This window comes from Triplophysa rosa, linkage group LG7, assembly GCF_024868665.1.
Source record: "Triplophysa rosa linkage group LG7, Trosa_1v2, whole genome shotgun sequence".
Taxonomy (NCBI): Eukaryota; Metazoa; Chordata; class Actinopteri; order Cypriniformes; family Nemacheilidae; genus Triplophysa; species Triplophysa rosa.
In genome coordinates, this window is record NC_079896.1 from 17,785,688 (window position 1) to 17,803,413 (window position 17,726).

Here is a 17,726-nt window from a genome sequence, read left to right on the forward strand (position 1 = left end):
CGTGGGTTTTGTTTTGTGTTTTTTCAGTTAATAAATATTATATGTTCTCCCTTCGCCTGCCTGCATCTGGGTTCTCCCTGACTGTTTTGTGACAGTTATGTGTACACAAACAATATAATTCACTAGGTCATCATTCTATTCATAATGCACACCACCATAATCGAGGCACAACACCACATTTGAAAATCTTCCACAGACACCCGCACACAGTTTTGCATAAGTTTCACAATTATTTAATATATGACAATCTGTTAAGTATACAGAAACATTTGAATCATAATTCCAAAACTCAGAAAGAGACACTGAACTACTGCCCATTAAAGATGGTACAGTTGCACAATTCACAGCAATCAGGTGTATACAAGGCAAATAGAACTTAAAGAAAAACAAAATGCATAATGTCATAATACATTTATTTCTAAAAGTAATTCAACTTTGCTGTCGTGAACACAAAATACAAACAGTATCTTAGAGAGAAAACTGTTTGATATTTTGCATACTGTATAGCAGTGGTCACCAACCCTGCTCCTGGAGATCAACCGTCCTGAAGATTTCAGCTCCAACCCCAATCAAACACACCTGAACTATCTAATCAAGGTGTTCAGGTTTGCTTGATAATTACAGACAGGTGTGCTGAAGCAGGGTTGGAGCTGCAGTCTGCATGACGGTCGATCTCCAGAAACAGGGTTGGTGACCACTGCTGTATAGGGATTAATAATTAATTCCTTCAGAATACTTTTAGTAGTTGCTTTTGACAAATCGGCAGTTCTTTTAGTAGTTGCTTTTGCAAAATCGGCAGTTTTAAAACATGTAAATTTAACACTCACACATTTTTTAACACTGCCGATTTTGCTGTGTCGAATAAATGAATTATTGAGGCTTTTATTAGTTAAAGGCAGGGTGGCTGATCCTGCCCGGAAAGATTTTTTTGTCACGTTGGTTGGAAATCTCTTTACATCCTGGTAGCAATCAAGAAGTATATTGGTCAAATAATATTTTTATAATTATATATCGTCTGTGAAAGAAGTAGGACCAAAAAACGTTAGTCCAACTAAAACGTTCTGGGCGAACACTGTGACTGGTTATGTGTACATTTTCAGCCAACGTATTTTGCATACCACTGCGCACCTTGTTCACGCAGACATCATAGGTCATCAGCGCGCTCACGTCCGCTGTGTCAATGTAGGGAGAATGGCGGACAATCAGCAACAATCAAACTTTCCTGCGGAACCGACAACAAGTAAATCTACAAAACGAAAGTCAGTTTTTGAAAAAGCTATATGTACATGTCTATACCGCACTTCGATAATGTGACTAAAATAGGAGTACTCCACCCGTCTTAATTTGATTTGTTTTTACTACGATTATGAGTTTAGCTGGCTTAAGCTAATCAAAAATCTCTGTTTAAATCGTCCATTCTTAATAGGAGTATTGTCTTAATCGTGTTAATATCAGATTTTTGTTGTCCATGTAAACGTGGTCATTGTTGTTTCATTTTGGGCTTGTGGCCAGAATGAGGTAGGACGCTGAATACGATTGTCAACTGATGTTGTCATTTATTGAATGGTTTTCCTTTTTTGTCCTTTTTGTTTTTTATGTATTGAATGAGTGATTAATATTTGAATTGGACCTACATATTCTACAAATTGGACCTTTATTCTTAGGTTTAGTTTGAACCAAGGCTGAGTGTGCTGAGGGGGAGGCTAGTCACGTGGGTGGAGCACACGGTTTTTGGAGCACCTCTTACTATTGTTTGCTGTGCACGTGTGTGGTTGAGCACAATTCCTTTCAGCTAGTTTGCCACCCCTGAGGTAAGCTTTAGCCTTGTAGTTTTTGGTAATTAACTTTTTGTTTGTGTTAGGTCCAACTTCTTTGTTTTCCACATTTGATTGTGACTTGATTGGCCTTTATATATGTTTGGAGAAATGTCCTTTTTAATCATGTGAGTTTTAAAATTACTTTTAGAATAAACTCTGGGTATATTTGACTGATGATTCGGGGTTGATTTATTTTCTTTGTGTAATAAAAGTTTTTCCTTGTTAAATTCGACTACATGTCTCTTTCTTTTCACTGTACCACCAAACCTGTGTTCCTATCTTTTATTGTATTTCCTTGGGTGCAAATTCCAGGATGGTGTATTTATTATCTAAATCTAGCCAGAGAATACTGCACCGGTCACATATGTAATTCACAAAAACGGTCCATTTCAGTATTTTAAAGGGGTCATATGGGGGTCATAATACGTGTTTTTCTTTGTCTTTGGTGTGTTATAAGTTGCCCATGAATGTATTTGATATGTAAAATTGCAAAAAGTGTTGGAACAAAAGATGCATTCTATCTAAAAGCGAATGCTCACCCAGACCTGCCTGAACCGTGTAACCACAAATCTACGTCAGTTCGTGGTATGATCTGACTAAAACGGCCAAATGTATACGCAAGAAAGGTGGGCGTACCTGTCAGTACAATTGGTAAGAGGCCTTACATTTCCATCACACCCGTGCAGTATTTGACCAATCCCTACGCACTGGTTAACTGGCCAATCATAGCACACCTTGCTTTTCAGTGCGATGAGCTTTGTAAAAAAATCTGCTTTCAGAGAGGCGGTGCAAAGAGGAGATACAAACATGAACGGTATGTGAAAAATACAGCGCTTTTGAACCTTAAATCGTGTATACACATTGCACTACATCTAAAACAAACGATGATATTCGTTTTAGCTGTCATGTGACCCCTTTAATATATGATGTTGTTCATTAACATTATTGGTGCATTATTGTGTTTAAATTTCTAAGGTTGGTTAATTTAATATACTGTTGGGCTGTTTTGATCTACATAAACGTGTCATATTCTCTAAAATATATTTTTTCTGGCTCTGTATTTGTTTAAAAAAAGTCAAAACGTCTCTGCTGTGTCCTGCTGCTGTCGCCACGCAACAGTAGCAGCAGATGGAATTAGGAAATCCTCCACGAGGCTAGGCAGTCTCTTTTCAGTTCGCTCCTTGGACTTTTGAGGCTGTGTGCTTTGAAGACAAAGTCCTCATTTTTAAGTCCGTGACCTTAGAAGATTGCAGCCCCTGAATTTGGACACAGCTATAGTATCTCTGCTTGACTTTTGGAGCAGGTTTTGACAGAATGCGTGATGTGATGTCACATGGTGCGTCTTCGGCCAAATTATGCAGTAGATATACAGTATATCTACTGACCTACTCAACAAAATTAGGCCAAAGCAAATGGTTCACCTAAACCAATATGAGAATGCAACTACTTTTCATTGACAATATTTCCCCATATGTTCTGTTTATTTTTATGTATATTGGTATTACAAAGGGAAGCATTTTAAAGGTATACAAGTATTTATAATGATTTCTACACTAAGAACTGCATGTAAAGAGAGGAAGAGTGTAATATAAAGTGATTTATCTGTTTCTTGCTAAGAATAGCTTATCATTGATAAATTCTATCAGCCATAGCCAAGAGATGAATAAACATATGGTCTGTTGAATTAAATACTGACCAGTTTTATCATTTCAAACCCATAAACATACTCAAGTAGAAGAAACACAATAAGGCCATGTGACTACAATAATTTACTAGTCCTCGTTTTTCCTACTCAACCTTATTTTTCACAGTAACAAATGTGTTTGTATGAGCTGACATCTTCAGAAATAGGAATTTCCTTTGCCAGCCTTGTTTGTTTCCAAACTGTTGCTGAAGACTACAGTATATGAGCATCTACTATCTCTAACCTAATAAAGCTGTTAGCCTGTATCGGTGATGCTATAAGTTGAATATGTAGGCCACTAGAAAAGCAGAACAATGGGCCTTTTAATATACAGGTGCTAGTGTGGGTGGGTAAAGGTCCACACATGTACTGTAGCTAAAAGAAGACAGAGGACCTCTGATTAAGCACAACAACTAGGGGAATTGCGATTAGATCAATTTACAGTGTTAGTCCTTGTTGGGGGATTCTTTCCTTGAAGAATTGTTCAGTAGTTACAGTTTACATTTGATGTTCTTAAAGCCTCATCTGACCGGCTCTTCTTCCGGACACCTTAGACCTAGTGGGAAGGAGATAGTATTGGTATGACAAGTCTGTTGTGGAAGTAAAATATTTACATATATTTACTCTTCCTGTACCTGATAGATCCAGCAAGCAGAGGATTAAAGGCATAAAGCCAGTCATGCATCTCATTTTCATTACTGGCTTGAAGGAGTATCCCACGATGCTCTGTGCACACCGCAAATGTGTAGGGGGTCTGAAAATCATAAACAGTTATTTTCCTTAAAAATATTTGAGGATGAAATTACAGTATAATTGATAATATGAGCTCCAAAATTTAAAGAGGCTGCCTCACTGTCTACTGTGCTCATAGGCAGCTGCCTTTCTATGGCATCCTTAAGCACACACATTACAAAATATTGGTTTAAATAGAATTTGACATTACAGTACCATGTTGTTAAAATATCAGATTAATACAATGATAAGCATCGGAAAATCACATCACAAACACAAATATTGGATTTAATATTAGGTTTATCTAGTGCATTAAAATTTATAATCAACATTTTTCTTGTGCTGTCCACTTTTTTGTACTCTTCTACGGTTTATTTTTCACTGAAAAATGTGTATGGGATGCTGTAATAAAATTTGACCACAAGCTTCAATATCTTGGGGGACAGTATCATTCAGCTGCCAGTGCTTACTTTTTGGAACAGTCTTTAGGTGAATTCCCATGATCCCTTAAAAGGCATTTCATAGAGCAATAGTAATGAAAGCTTGAGTGCCTCTGTGTTTTTGTACGTCACCTTTAGCATGGCCTGCTGGTCTTCACTGTACTCTACTTGTGCTGAGGACAGGTTAAGGATGGCCCTTTCCACTGGGTCTCTCTCTGTGTTGTAAATGTAGACATAAGGCCGACGTACCACTACATATCTCTGAACCCAGCCTTTATGGGATTCCAGGAAGTGCAAATAACCCTTCTTTGACACAATAGGACTGCAACATAAAAACAGAGCACCGGTAAGAGTCAGCTACCAAATATGCAGGGAAAAAGTCAAAATCTCAGATATAGATAACTAAAAAACAGTCTAATCTATACTGTAAAAAACAACATAACCTGTCCTTAACTGAACCCATCTCGGTCTAGTTAAGGCAGGGGTGTCAAACATACGGCCCCCGGGCCGAATACGGCCCCATAAGACGTCCAATACGGCCCACGGGATGATTTGAAAAATAATACAAATATGAAATAAAAGTTTATTATTATTTTTACTTTTTATTAAATAAAGTTTATGGCTAGTTTTTCGCTGCCATATTCTGTTTGGTTTTATTCCTTTTTTATTTTATCATTGATCATTTAATTGGGCTTCTGCCGGAACCCCTAACAAGCATGCGCATTCTAAAGCGGCGCCTAAATTTCGAAAACATACGGCTAAATTGCGCGGCAAGGATTCGTGATTTTAAAAATGTCCAAAAAAAGAAAAATTGATCTGGAAGGGCGGATGTTTCAGGAGAAATGGAAGGAGACGTATTTCTTCTGTGAGGTCAACGGCAGACCGGTATGTTTAATCTGCTCACAAGCCGTGGCTGTGCAAAAAGAGTACAATATTAAACGGCACTATGAGATACACGCAGAGAAATATGATAAATACACTGGACAGCTCCGAACAGAAAAAGTAAATAATTTAGCTTTAGCTTTGAAAAAAAAGCAATCAATGTTCACAAAAAGAACAGGGACGGATGAAGCTGTAAAGGCCAGCTATTTGATTGCTAACGAAATCGCAGCGGCGTCAAAGCCGTTTTCAGAGGGAGAATTTGTCAAGAAGTGTATGGTAAAGGCGGCGGAGCTTGTGTGTCCTGAGAAAAAACAGGCATTTGCCAGTATTAGCTTGTCAAGAAATACTGTGGCTGAAAGAATTGAGGACCTTGCAGGAGACCTGAACCGTCAGCTGAAAGACAAAGTTAAGTCATTCATTGCTTTCTCTATAGCACTCGATGAGAGTACTGATATTAACGACGTAGCTCAGCTGGGGTTATTTATTCGTGGAGTTGATGGATCTTTGAACATCACTGAAGAATTTGTCGAGCTGGTTCCGATGACAGACAGGACTACTTCCAACGACATTTACTCCAGCCTCATTGGTGCTCTGGATAGACTGGAGGTTGATTGGAGTCGCGCTGTTAGTGTGGCAACGGATGGCGCTCCATGCATGGTCGGGAAAAAGGCAGGCGTGGTAACAAAATTAAAAGAGAAAATTCAAAAAGAGAACCCAACCCAGGAATTCTGGAATTTTCATTGTATATTACACCAGGAAGCTTTGTGTGGCAAAACCCTAAAAATGGACAATATTATGGATGTGGTAATAAAAACGGTCAATTTCATCAGAGCAAAGGGGCTCAACCATCGGCAATTTGAGGCCTTTTTATCTGAAAAAACTATTTCTCACAGTCTACCCTACCACACCGAAGTTCGCTGGTTGAGCAGGGGAGCCGTACTCAAACGTTTCTTTCAACTGCGCGCAGAAATCAGTCAGTTCATGAAAGACAAGGGAAAACCTGTGACTGCGCTGGATGAACCCCAGTGGGTTCGTGATCTTGCTTTTATGGTGGACGTAACTGAGCACTTAAATGTGCTCAATACTAAGATTCAAGGCCGCAACAAAGTCGTGACCGAATATTACGATTGCATTCGCGCATTTGAGATGAAACTAGATCTGTGGGCGACACAGCTTTCCCAAGGCAACCCAGCTCATTTTCCCACTTTAAAATCTGTGCACACCGCTCACGACAAAGACAACATGGACAAATACAAAGAAAAAATTCTTGGTCTGCAGAATGAATTTCAGCATCGTTTCCAGGTCTTCAGTGAACTTGAGAAGGAATTCTCTCTCTTCCGTTCACCGTTTACTGCGAGCGCAACAGATGTACCGGAGGAACTCCAACTGGAACTAATCGAACTGCAGTGCAACACATCTTTGAAAGACAAATTCGCAACGGTCACTGTGGATATATTTTACCAACACCTCGGACCGACGTTCCCCAAAATGACAGGTTTTGCGTCTAAAATTCTCAGCATGTTCGGGACTATATACCTCTGTGAGCAGGCATTTTCGGTAATGAACATTAACAAGTCCAACCTGCGCTCTCGACTCACACACAGACATCTAAATGACATTATGAGAGTGGCAACTGCTCAAAAACTGGTTGCTGATGTGGATGCACTGGTTGAAGAGAAGAGATGTCAGGTGTCAGGAAGGAGGAATTAAAATCATGCGTCTGCTTTATGAAGTCAAACTTAATGCATTACAGATGCGATCTATATATTTTTCTTTGTTAAAGGAAATTTCTAGTATATATTTAATGTTCATATCTAAAGTGAAGTTGTACTACTGTACTACTGAGTTGTTAAATATGTTAAGGCAGTTAATCTACACTGTAAAAAATGATTTTTTGAGTTTGTAAATAAAGCTAGCATTACTCGAGTATGTTTTACAAGCAAGTTGTATTTTGTCTTTCTACTTTAAAATGTCGCGTTTAATTCAATGTGTTACTTGAGGTTCCTTTGTAATTATTTGTGCTCTAATACATAAGTAAATTTAAATGAAAATGCCAAGTAATATTTACTTGGTGTTTTGTCATTAAATTAAGCGATGTATAAAACTGATGAACGCAAGTAAATTATACTCCACACAGCCATATAATAGCTGCGCGTGCGCACTTCGGACATTACAACTGGCGCGAAGAGCCTGAGGAAAGCTTGCGCATCGAAACATTTTTTTCAGTGCCTGAGGGGATTAAACTATGGTAAGTCATTAAATGTTTTCTTTTTAATTCATGTAGTAACATTTGCAGCATAGTGCAGCGTTAATAAACTTTATTTTCGCTGGTTTGTTTGAGTTCGAGTTCTTGTTCTTGAGTCTCGGTATTGCTAACATTTCTGGACAACGTTTGCAAACGCGGTTGTTTTTTATTATGCACATGGATAATAGAATTAACGTGATGCTAAATTAAGCTATTAATATGTTGACAGTGTTCAGTTTGCTAAACGTAGTGTCAAGTCTCGTATGTCTAACATTACGTAACTTAGACAAATAACTTAACCATGTAATGCATATTCATAAAGTTAAATCAAGTTTATGCTCCGTATATAACCAATATGATATTGATAAACTTGCAGTAGCCTACTGTGTTAACTTACCCTTAGCTAACTCTGCCTTAGCTAGCTCTGAACTGGCGTTGTTGTTACAGATAGAATGGTGGATCTTGAACTAATTTGTTCTAACGTTTAAAAATTGGTATAACGTTAGCCTATGTTCAATGCATTAAGGTCAATAAGTTCATTTGAATTATTAATGACAAATAATCTAATTGTGGCGTTAACATCTATGTTCATCTGTTCCACAGGTATTGGACTCACCATTCTCACCAATAAAACATTTTTAACTGATGCCAGAGGAAATGTGAAGGTGGTTTAATGGATCTGAATTGATTTATTTGATTACCTTTTTTATTTGTTTCTCTGTTTTTTAAATAAGCTGTTAAATATTTGAATTCAAACACTGAATAAAAGTATTTTTGTGAAATACCTGTCAGCGTTTTTGGTCTTGAGATACATTTTACTTAACACATATTAATACCTCATATGATTTCAAGTAATATTTACAAAAAACAAACAAGTAAAGACTACTGAGGAAAAGATAACTAGGACTCTTGTTAAGAAATATTAAGTATATTTAGAAGCATTACTTAAATAAAATTTACAAACAAAGGATGAGTAAAATTTACTTGACCCCGTACTTGGGAATTTCTAGTAAAAACTACTTACACATGGGTTTAGCCTTTACTTGGACAGTTCTGATCAATTTACTAACATTTCCTGAGTGGAAAACCTTGCCTAGCTTTTTTCAAGTAAACTTCACTCCAAATTTTTTTCAGTGTAGTTAGTGACTTACAGTATATTGTATAGCTTGTATGGTTCATATTTAATGTAACGCGTCTGTACACAAATAGAGTCTGTTGCATTTTTTCTTATTTTGTCATTACTAGTTTAAAAAGTATCTGACAAAAAATATTCATATTTAAAGGAAAGGGTTTTGATTGCCTTTACTTAAACAACATTTTATTTTTTTCAAAGAGGAATAAGAGTGTTATTGAACAGTTCTGAGGATTTATTAAATGCATCTTTTACAGAACAGTATTTTCTATTTTTTTGCTAATTAATTTGTAATTTGGTGCAATATGGTTTAAGAAAGGTGATTCGGCCGCACATTGTCACTTTTCTTTCCATCCGGCCCTTACCCTAAAATGAGTTTGACACCCCTGAGTTAAGGACAGCACATTTTGTGTTACTTTTAACTCAACCCTGTGTGGTCCCTTTTGTTTATTTAACACAAAATCAACACAAAGCTACACATAATGTGTTAAAAACACATAATAGGCTCTATTTTAACGGTCTAAGTGCATGGTCTAAAGCAGTGGTTCCCAACCTTTTTTCCAGGGGACCCCTATTTAAACATTCAAAATCCTTAACGACCCCCAAACCCCCTCAGACACATTTTGCATACTGACAGAAAATACAATCAATACATATCGTTACATTTTTAATAAATGCAAACACAGCTGAATAAAATAGTTAGGGCAATATGAAACAATTCAGAATAGATTTTCTTTACAACAACAGGCTCCACTTTTTCTTAAACTGTAGCACAAATACCACAAACAATTTCTAAACTGAAAATGTAAATTTCAAGTAATTAGAGAAATTACACCATATTATCAAACAAATTCATCAATTGCATTTTTAACCCCCAAAAATCTAAAAACATAGATAAAAAATGTAAGAACAATAATATTTTAATAAATGCTGTGTGTGTGTTCATATTTATTCTTGCCATTTATTGTAGCCTATCTCTGAATGATGCCCATTTTCAAGTGTGTAAGTATTTTTAATGTGAGCTCTGGCCTTGTATTTCCTGAGCTAAAGATTGGATAGTAGGCGTGATTTGTGTGACAGCCAGACGAAAGTCATTGTGCACGTCTAGCTTGTTCCGTGCCTTTGTTTTGATTTTTACCAGAGAGCTGAAAGCAGTTTCTGACAGATATGTTGTGGCAAACGGCAGGATGAGTCTGCTATAGCATGTTGCGCAAGCTTAGGCGCGAAGACTGACCCTTTCACGAGCCAGAACCGTTTGTACCCGTGTTCGGTAAAGAACCTCTTCAGAAGAGAATTCGTTTTAACATCCAAGAGCTCGTCCTCCGCGTCTAAATACTCCACGTCCTCCACCTTTGCGGTAAATGGATCCATTACCCATGCGCATTTGGCGACATGTTCATCAACATCAGAGAACCGTGACTTCATCTGCTCCTGTAGCAGTTCCATGTGACACGTGAAGTCGCGGCTCAAGGGCTCAGGTAAATTACCTCCAGTATGATTGAAAAGTGATGGAAAGTGCTGTAGTTCCTGTTTCATGAGTTTATTCTTTCTGAATTCCACTTTTTGCACAAATGCGTCAATGATTTCCTTGCATTCCATGATTTTCGCTTCCGCGTTTTGCATGCGCTTTTTTGTTTCGTTGTTTAGGCTTAATATATCAGCCAGGTATGATGTTCTTATAAGAAATTCGTTGGTCATTTCTTCAAGCAATTTCTGGTTGTTCAAGCTCAGGAACTCCTTTATTTTTTCTTTCAGCTCAACAAAACGGACCAACACTTGACCCCTTGATAGCCAGCGCACTTCGGTATGAAGGAGGAGTGTCTGGTGCGCCTCATCTTCACACAGCTCCGCAAAGATGCGTTTGCTCAATGGACGGGCTTTGATAAAGTTGACGATCTTTACAACCATCTTTAGCGCTTCATTCAGCTCAACCGAGGGTGTTTGCTAGCCAGGGCTTGGCGGTGTATCATACAGTGAAAAACAAGACAGTGAGGAGCCTTTTCCTTCAGATGTGCATTGAAGCCTTTGTTCTTTCCCATCATTGAAGCAGCTCCATCTGTGCAGCATGCGACTAAGTTATTATAAGGAATGTTTTGCTTGGTAAAGTACATATCAATAACATGGAAAATATCTTCACCTCGTGTCGTTGTTGACAAATTGGAAGACAAAAGAATGTCCTGCTTTACTTCGGCGTCTTCAATGTATTGCACATAATGCAACGAGTACTTCTACGTCTGCCACAGTGGACGTTTCATCAAGTTGAATAGAAAATGGGTGCTCCTTTAACTTTTCAACTAACGTTTTTTCAACATTGTCTGCCATTCGGTCGATCCTGTCTTTTACTGTATTTGACAGGGGTACAGTTTTAAGCTTGGAAGCCACCTGCGTTCCACACATTATTTCTGCCATTTTTACACAAGCAGGTTTGATTAGCGTTTCTCCGATGGTGTGCGGCCTTTTGGATTTGGCAATTAAAAGAGCGCACTCGAAGGACGCAACCGTTGTTTTCATTTCCAGCTCTAGTCAAAGCATCTTTAATGTTCTGTGGCCTGTTTGATATAACAAGTTCTTTTTTCGTTAGGAAAAACTCTCTGGGTTTACCCACCATCTCAGGGTGTTTGGTGGTTCTGGTGTCTCTTCAGTTTGCAGGGCTTCATGCTTTCATTCGCTAGTCTCTCTCCACAGATTACACACTCAATCCTCACATTGTCCATTGCTTCAATAAAACCAAATTCCAGATAACTGTCCAAATAAATCCTTATTTTCTTTTTAACACACATATATTTCTCTTCTCCCTTGCGCTTTGCCATATTCGTTCGTTTTCTTTGACTATTTACCTTGTTTTGAGCTTTGCGCTGTACAACGGGCAGTCTGACATATGAATTTTGCCGCGTATTTTTTTAAAGTCACACTCCGCCTTTTCCTGACTCAAGCAATACACATCTAAAAATGAAGAAATTGCTTCTTTTTTCATTCATATAATAAGAGAACATTACTAGAATAATCAACATGGTTTTACATAAAAATGCTTCCTATTTTAACTCAAATTTAAGTAACATCGGCGACCCCTCGTAAACTTTTAGCGACCCCTAGTGGGGGTCGCGACCCCCGGGTTGGGAACCACTGGTTTAAAGCACAGGGTGCAAGTGCACTTAGGGCATGTCCGAATCCACATTTGCTAGTTTAAGGACGAGAAAATTGGTTGTTGCGCCAGACGCATGGTCTAAAAGGGTTGTCCCTTTTCTCTTAATGAGTCATGGGTGTGTTCAGAGGTGGGTAGAGTAGCCAAAATCTTTACTCAAGTAAAAGTACAAGTAACTAGAGAAATTGTTACTCAAGTAAATGTAAAAGTCACTATTTTAAAAATTACTTGAGTAAAAGTAAAAAAGTATGCAATGAAAAAACTACTCAAGTAGCTAGTTACTTAGTTACTTTGTATCTGATTATATAGGCCTACTACATAAAATTAATATTAACGCCAATATTTTAATATTACATTTTAATCAATATTTTTAATTATCATAAGCAGATATCTTTGCAATATACTAGAGAGACTAAAGAATAGACAAACACAGAAGAGACAAGCATTTCTGTAAATTTCATCTAGTCCTGATGTCAATGTAGTTTACACAACTTATTTAGAATAATAGACCATGTCAAACTAAAGCATGAACTAAACTCAGAGCATTTCCTAAGATGATCTAGAACATCTGCAGTGCTCTCTTAAATGAAATACACATTTTTGAACAAAGCTCATGTTTTCTCGTGTTGTGTCACGTGTGTGTTGTGAAACGCTCTTACTTGTAAACAAACAGTAAACAGTGAACCACACGCCCATCAACAAGTTTTCTTCCTTCTGTTCTTCAAATGTATATTTCTGCAAGCCCACGTCTCTGTGTCTGACAGGTAACGCGCATGTTGCTGTGTCTGACGAACAGGTCGCGCGGGTGCGCGCATATGGCGGGCATTTATCATTGCTGGCAAACAATATGACACATTTGCAGTTTTGATTGTATAGATATAGATTAATATCCACTTCATCCAACGCTCTTTGTGTTCTGCGTGTTCTTAAGTTTCGCGCTACGAGGAGTGAGTAATCCTGCTTCAGATGATTCAGATCGTGCTGCGAACTGAACAAATCATTTGAACTGATTCATTAGCCTATTCAAATGGTTTTGCCCATTGTTCAATTAATGCTTTCAAAAGAATCGACTCAAAAGAATCGATCACTCGGGAATGCCCGTAAAAAGAGACGACAACCTTGAAATAAACAACGCGTTTTAAAAAGCATATTTTAAAATGAAGGAACGAAGGAACGTCACGCAATGTAAGTTATGTAACGAAGTAAAAGTACAGATTTTCTATTACAAATTTACTCAAGTAAGAGTAAAAGTACACACTTTTAATTTTACTTAAAAAGTACATATTTTCCAAAATGTTACTCAAGTAAATGTAACGAAGTAAATGTAGCGCGTTACTACCCACCTCTGGGTGTGTTTTGGGCAAAACGTGCAGTAAACCAATCAGAGTCTCATCTCCCATTCCCTTTAAGAGCCAGTTTCGCGACCTCTGTGAAGTTGGCACCCAATCTATATCAAATTGTCACCAAAACTATGCCATTCCTTTGTTCTGTGTTTGTGCTGCAAAAATGAACGTTTGTGCTGGTTTGGTGTTCAAAATATTAAACATTATTTTTTGGCTGTATGACGTTACTCTCCACCCCATGTCGTCCAAACGTATCAAATTGGTGACGTTCGTTTGTGCTCGATTTGTGCCATTAAAATGACCACCGTATGTTTTTCCCTGGCTTGGAAATAATGAGTATTATTTGCGGCAGTGACGTCACTCTCCACCCCATTTCGTCCAAATCACCCCAAACAGGTGGCGTTTGATTGTGCACGATTTGTGCTGGTTTGTGCTGTTAAAAGCAGTTTGTGTACTATGAATTTTTCTTTAATATAACAGGACTGTAGTCTTTAGGATTAGATACGCGACTCTACACTGCATGTTGTCCAAATCACTCCAAACTGGCGCAGTTCATTTGTGCTGGTTTGTGCTATACAAGAAATTCTTGTACTATTATTTTTTACTTTAATATAACAAGACTGTAGCCTTTAGGAGTACATTTACATTTACATTTGGCATACGCTTTTATCCAAAGTGACTTACATTGCATTGAATTATACATTTTGTTTCTGACTATGTGCAATCCCTTGGGATCGAACCCATGACCTTGGCATTGCTAGTGCTATGCTCTAACCACTGAACAACAGGAAAGCTAGAAAGCTAGCTAGGAGTAGATACGCCACTCGCAACTCCATGTCGTCCAAATGACTCCAAACTGGCGCAGTTCGTTGGTGCTCGATTTGTGCTGTTAAAATAAATTTGTGTACTATGATTTTTATTTAATATAACAAAAGCCATTAGGAGATACGTCACTGTTCACCTCGTGTCCTCTAAATCGCTTCCAACCGGCGCAGTTCGTTTGTGCTCGATTTTTGCTGTTCTGTGACTTAGAAAGAAACATAATTGATTCCCATCTTTAGACATTACCTATGCCTATTATTGACTTCATGCTGCATTGCACAGATCAATCGGCATCGCAAGTCTAACAAAGTCTCTGTCTAGTCCGTTTGTGTTCAATCTTTTGAATTTGGTGTCTTATACACGTCTGAATAAAAAATAGAAGTACTTTTCTGTCCCATTAAAACGTTTATTTATTACTTTTTTAAATAAATATTTAAAAAACAAATACCATACATAATCTGACAATTAAAATTTTAATAAATAGAATTAGCTTTCCCCAGAACTGATGACATCTCTAAATATTTTTTCAAATTACAACATTATTTATTCTGAAATTATCCCTACCTACTGATTAGCCTAATAATGCTGAATGTAGATAGCCTACAAGGGAGTATGTTGTCCATATGCCACAAATCTGGTGTAACTGAACGATCACAGTTGAATAAACATGAAGGACCACAATGAAATCAAGTTATCTTTTAAAGCGGCAGTCCGTAGGATTGGCCTCTTTGTCGCCATCTCAGTTTGTAATTGCTACTGCAGGTGATGTGCGGAGATATTTCTTTACGTGATTAGTAAGATTCGGCACTGCTCAACTGCGCGGATAAGTCTGATGTTTTGAGTTGTGGCCTGTGACAGTGCACCGGTGAGAATCTAGCGCATTATAAACAGATAACAAGGCAGATGATATAACACGAAACAAATACGAACATAAACAGACACAAATAGAGCAAATGGAGGCTGTGTTGAAGTGTTTTGATATTATTTCGGGTGCTGGGTCATTTTGTTATTTCTCATGGAAACGTCTTGGTTACGGATGTAATCTCGGTTCCCTTTCTGTCGGTCTCTCGACGTTGTGTCGAACCGACAGAATGGGGTTTGTCTTGAGAACCTATCATCTTCTGAGTATTTAGAAAAGGCCAATGAAAATTGGCGAATGAAATTTGCATGCCGGGCTCCTCCCCGGATGTCCGGGTATAAGAGGGAAGCCAGCGTGCTCATTCATTCACCTGTTGGTCTGAGGAGCCTAAGCATCCTCCCCCGACCGCTGGGGTGGGCGGCCAGTGTTGTGGCATGAGGGACACAACGTCTCGTTCCCTCCATCAGGGAACCGAGGTTACATCCGTAACCAAGACGTTCCCTTTCTGTCGGTCTGTCTGTTCTTCCCTTTCTTCCCTTTCTGTCGACAGAATGGGGTTCCTATGGAAAACGCCACAGCACTGAGCCGCGTCACAATCTCTGCGAAGCGACGTTGACTGGCCTGGGCGAGTCAGACGAAGACGCTAACGCGAAATTATGACCCTCCAGTGGAGAGGAAGGGGGACCCAGAGCTTTCCACAAAAAGTTGGGAAGCCCCCTAACGCCGGCCGTCACGGGCGGAGGCCTAATTCTCTAAATGGCGAGAAGCCGCCCGGCACCGTACGGGCCACTGGGTAAGCATTATTCCCCCCGGGGGAAAAACGCTGCAGAGGCCACTACCTACCGTAGGGAGGAATTAGTGGAGACACCACATGGTCTCACCATCAGGGGAGAACTCATGGGAGGAATGTGCGGACTGCAGGAGTTAACCGCAAGGTGGGAGTCCACCTGGGGAGGTCATGGGTTGCCAAGGTGGGAACCATTCATGAGGATACATCAGACGGAACAGCCCACGGAGGGGGGGTTACCACGTCTGGAGCACTAGGTCCGGTTAGAGCTATGTGGGAGATAACTCAACTGTTCCCCGGCCTAAGGGGGCAGGGCTGCTCTGCCCAGCCTGTCCCCTGGAAGGGTGCTTAGTGATGGATGGAATGCCTGTTCTTTACCCAGTGGGGGAAAGAGGGGAGGCGTAATAGCCGCTGATCCCCCTAAGGAAGGGGGAAGGGCTTTCGCAGGCGTACGCCCTACCAGCTGCCGGTCCCACACCTTGCCAGGATGCGGGCTGACACCGGTTCTGCACGTAGGTATTAGAACCTCACGGAGTTGTTGGGCATAGCCCAACCCGCAGCTCTGCAGATGTCTGCCAGAGAGGCGCCCTGAGCCAGTGCCCATGAGGGGTGTGCCTCACTCCCAACGGGCAGGGGCGAATTGAGATCGGTATGCCCTAACGAGGGCATCCACGATCCAGTGCGCCAGCCTCTGTTTGGAGACAGCCCTCCCTTCTGCTGACCTCCGAAACAGACAAAGAGCTGCTCAGAGCTTCTGGGCTCTGCGTGCGGTCCAAGTAGAGGCGCAGTGCGCGTACTGGACACAACACGGATAGGTTGGGTCTTCCTCCCCGGTGGGGAGCGCCTGCAGGTTCACCACCTGGTCTCTCGGGAGAGTGGTGGGAACCTTGGGCACGTAGCCGGGGCGGGGTCTCAAGATAACGTGAGAATCCCGGCCCCGAGTTCTAGGCAATCTGTGGACACGGAGGGTGCTTGTAGATCCCCTACCCTCTTGGAGGTGAGCGCCATGCGGAAAGCCGTCTTTATCAAGACTGAGAAAGAGCGGCAACCCCGAGAGGCTCGAAGGGGGCGGGGCCTCTTGAGGCCCGCCACCTAGGTCGCAAGAGGGTACGGAGCGCGGGTAAGGTGGTCACCCTCTCGCGCCCCTTAGGAACCTAATGACCAGGTCGTGCTGTCCCAGAGGCTACCCAGCACTTGGGTCATGATGAGCGGCCGTAGCGGCTACATACATTCCCAGTGTGGAGGGGGAGAGGTTACTCCCCCGTCTCTCTTGAGGACGGGACAGCTCGTACCCGACCGAGCAACTCCGCGGGTCTTCTCGCCGAGAAGAGCACCAGGACGAGAAGAGGCGCCACCTATGGGCGTATAGCCGCCCAGTGGCCGAAGCCCTAGCCTGAGTGACGTCCCAACCGGACCGGGGGTGGGTCACTCAGGATCTCCTCGTCCCGTCCAGACATGGAGACCAGGTTTTGCCTGGGATGCCGTAACGTGCCCCTTCCCCTGGGGAAGCTGTCCGCCAGGGGGAGCGGCCAGGGGGGAGTTGTTGTCAGAGCCTCAGCTCCGAGAACCAAGTCCTGGTTAGGCCGAAGGGGCGTAACTAGTACCACTTGATGCTCCTCTTCCCTGGCCTTGCACAGGCCCTGTGCAATGAGGCTCACTGGGGGGAAGCGTACTTCCGCTTGTCCCGCGGCCAGCTGTGCGCAAGGGCATCCGTGCCGAGGGTACCTCGGACAGGGAGTACCAAAGCGGACAATGGGTGGAGTCCGGGGAGGCAACAGGACCACCTGTGCCTGGCCGAACTGCCCCAAATGAGCCGGCTGCGCGGGGAGGGAGTCGCCACT

At 40.9% G+C, this 17,726-nt stretch overlaps 1 protein-coding gene across 3 annotated transcripts in view; it reads right to left on the bottom strand.

The window, feature by feature from the left end:
* Nucleotides 1-217: 217 nt before the first annotated feature.
* The window catches only part of LOC130556315 (kinesin-like protein KIF1A), a 254,594-nt gene continuing 237,085 nt past the window's right edge, over nt 218-17,726 (bottom strand). For all 3 annotated transcript variants that reach the window (XM_057337178.1, XM_057337179.1, XM_057337180.1), the window contains 3 exons: nt 4,806-4,995; nt 4,137-4,255; nt 218-4,057 (listed from right to left, as the gene is read on the bottom strand). In XM_057337178.1, coding sequence (XP_057193161.1) covers nt 4,015-4,057; nt 4,137-4,255; nt 4,806-4,995 — 352 coding nt within the window. In that variant the 3' untranslated portion in view covers nt 218-4,014. The remainder of the gene's footprint in view (nt 4,058-4,136; nt 4,256-4,805; nt 4,996-17,726) is intronic.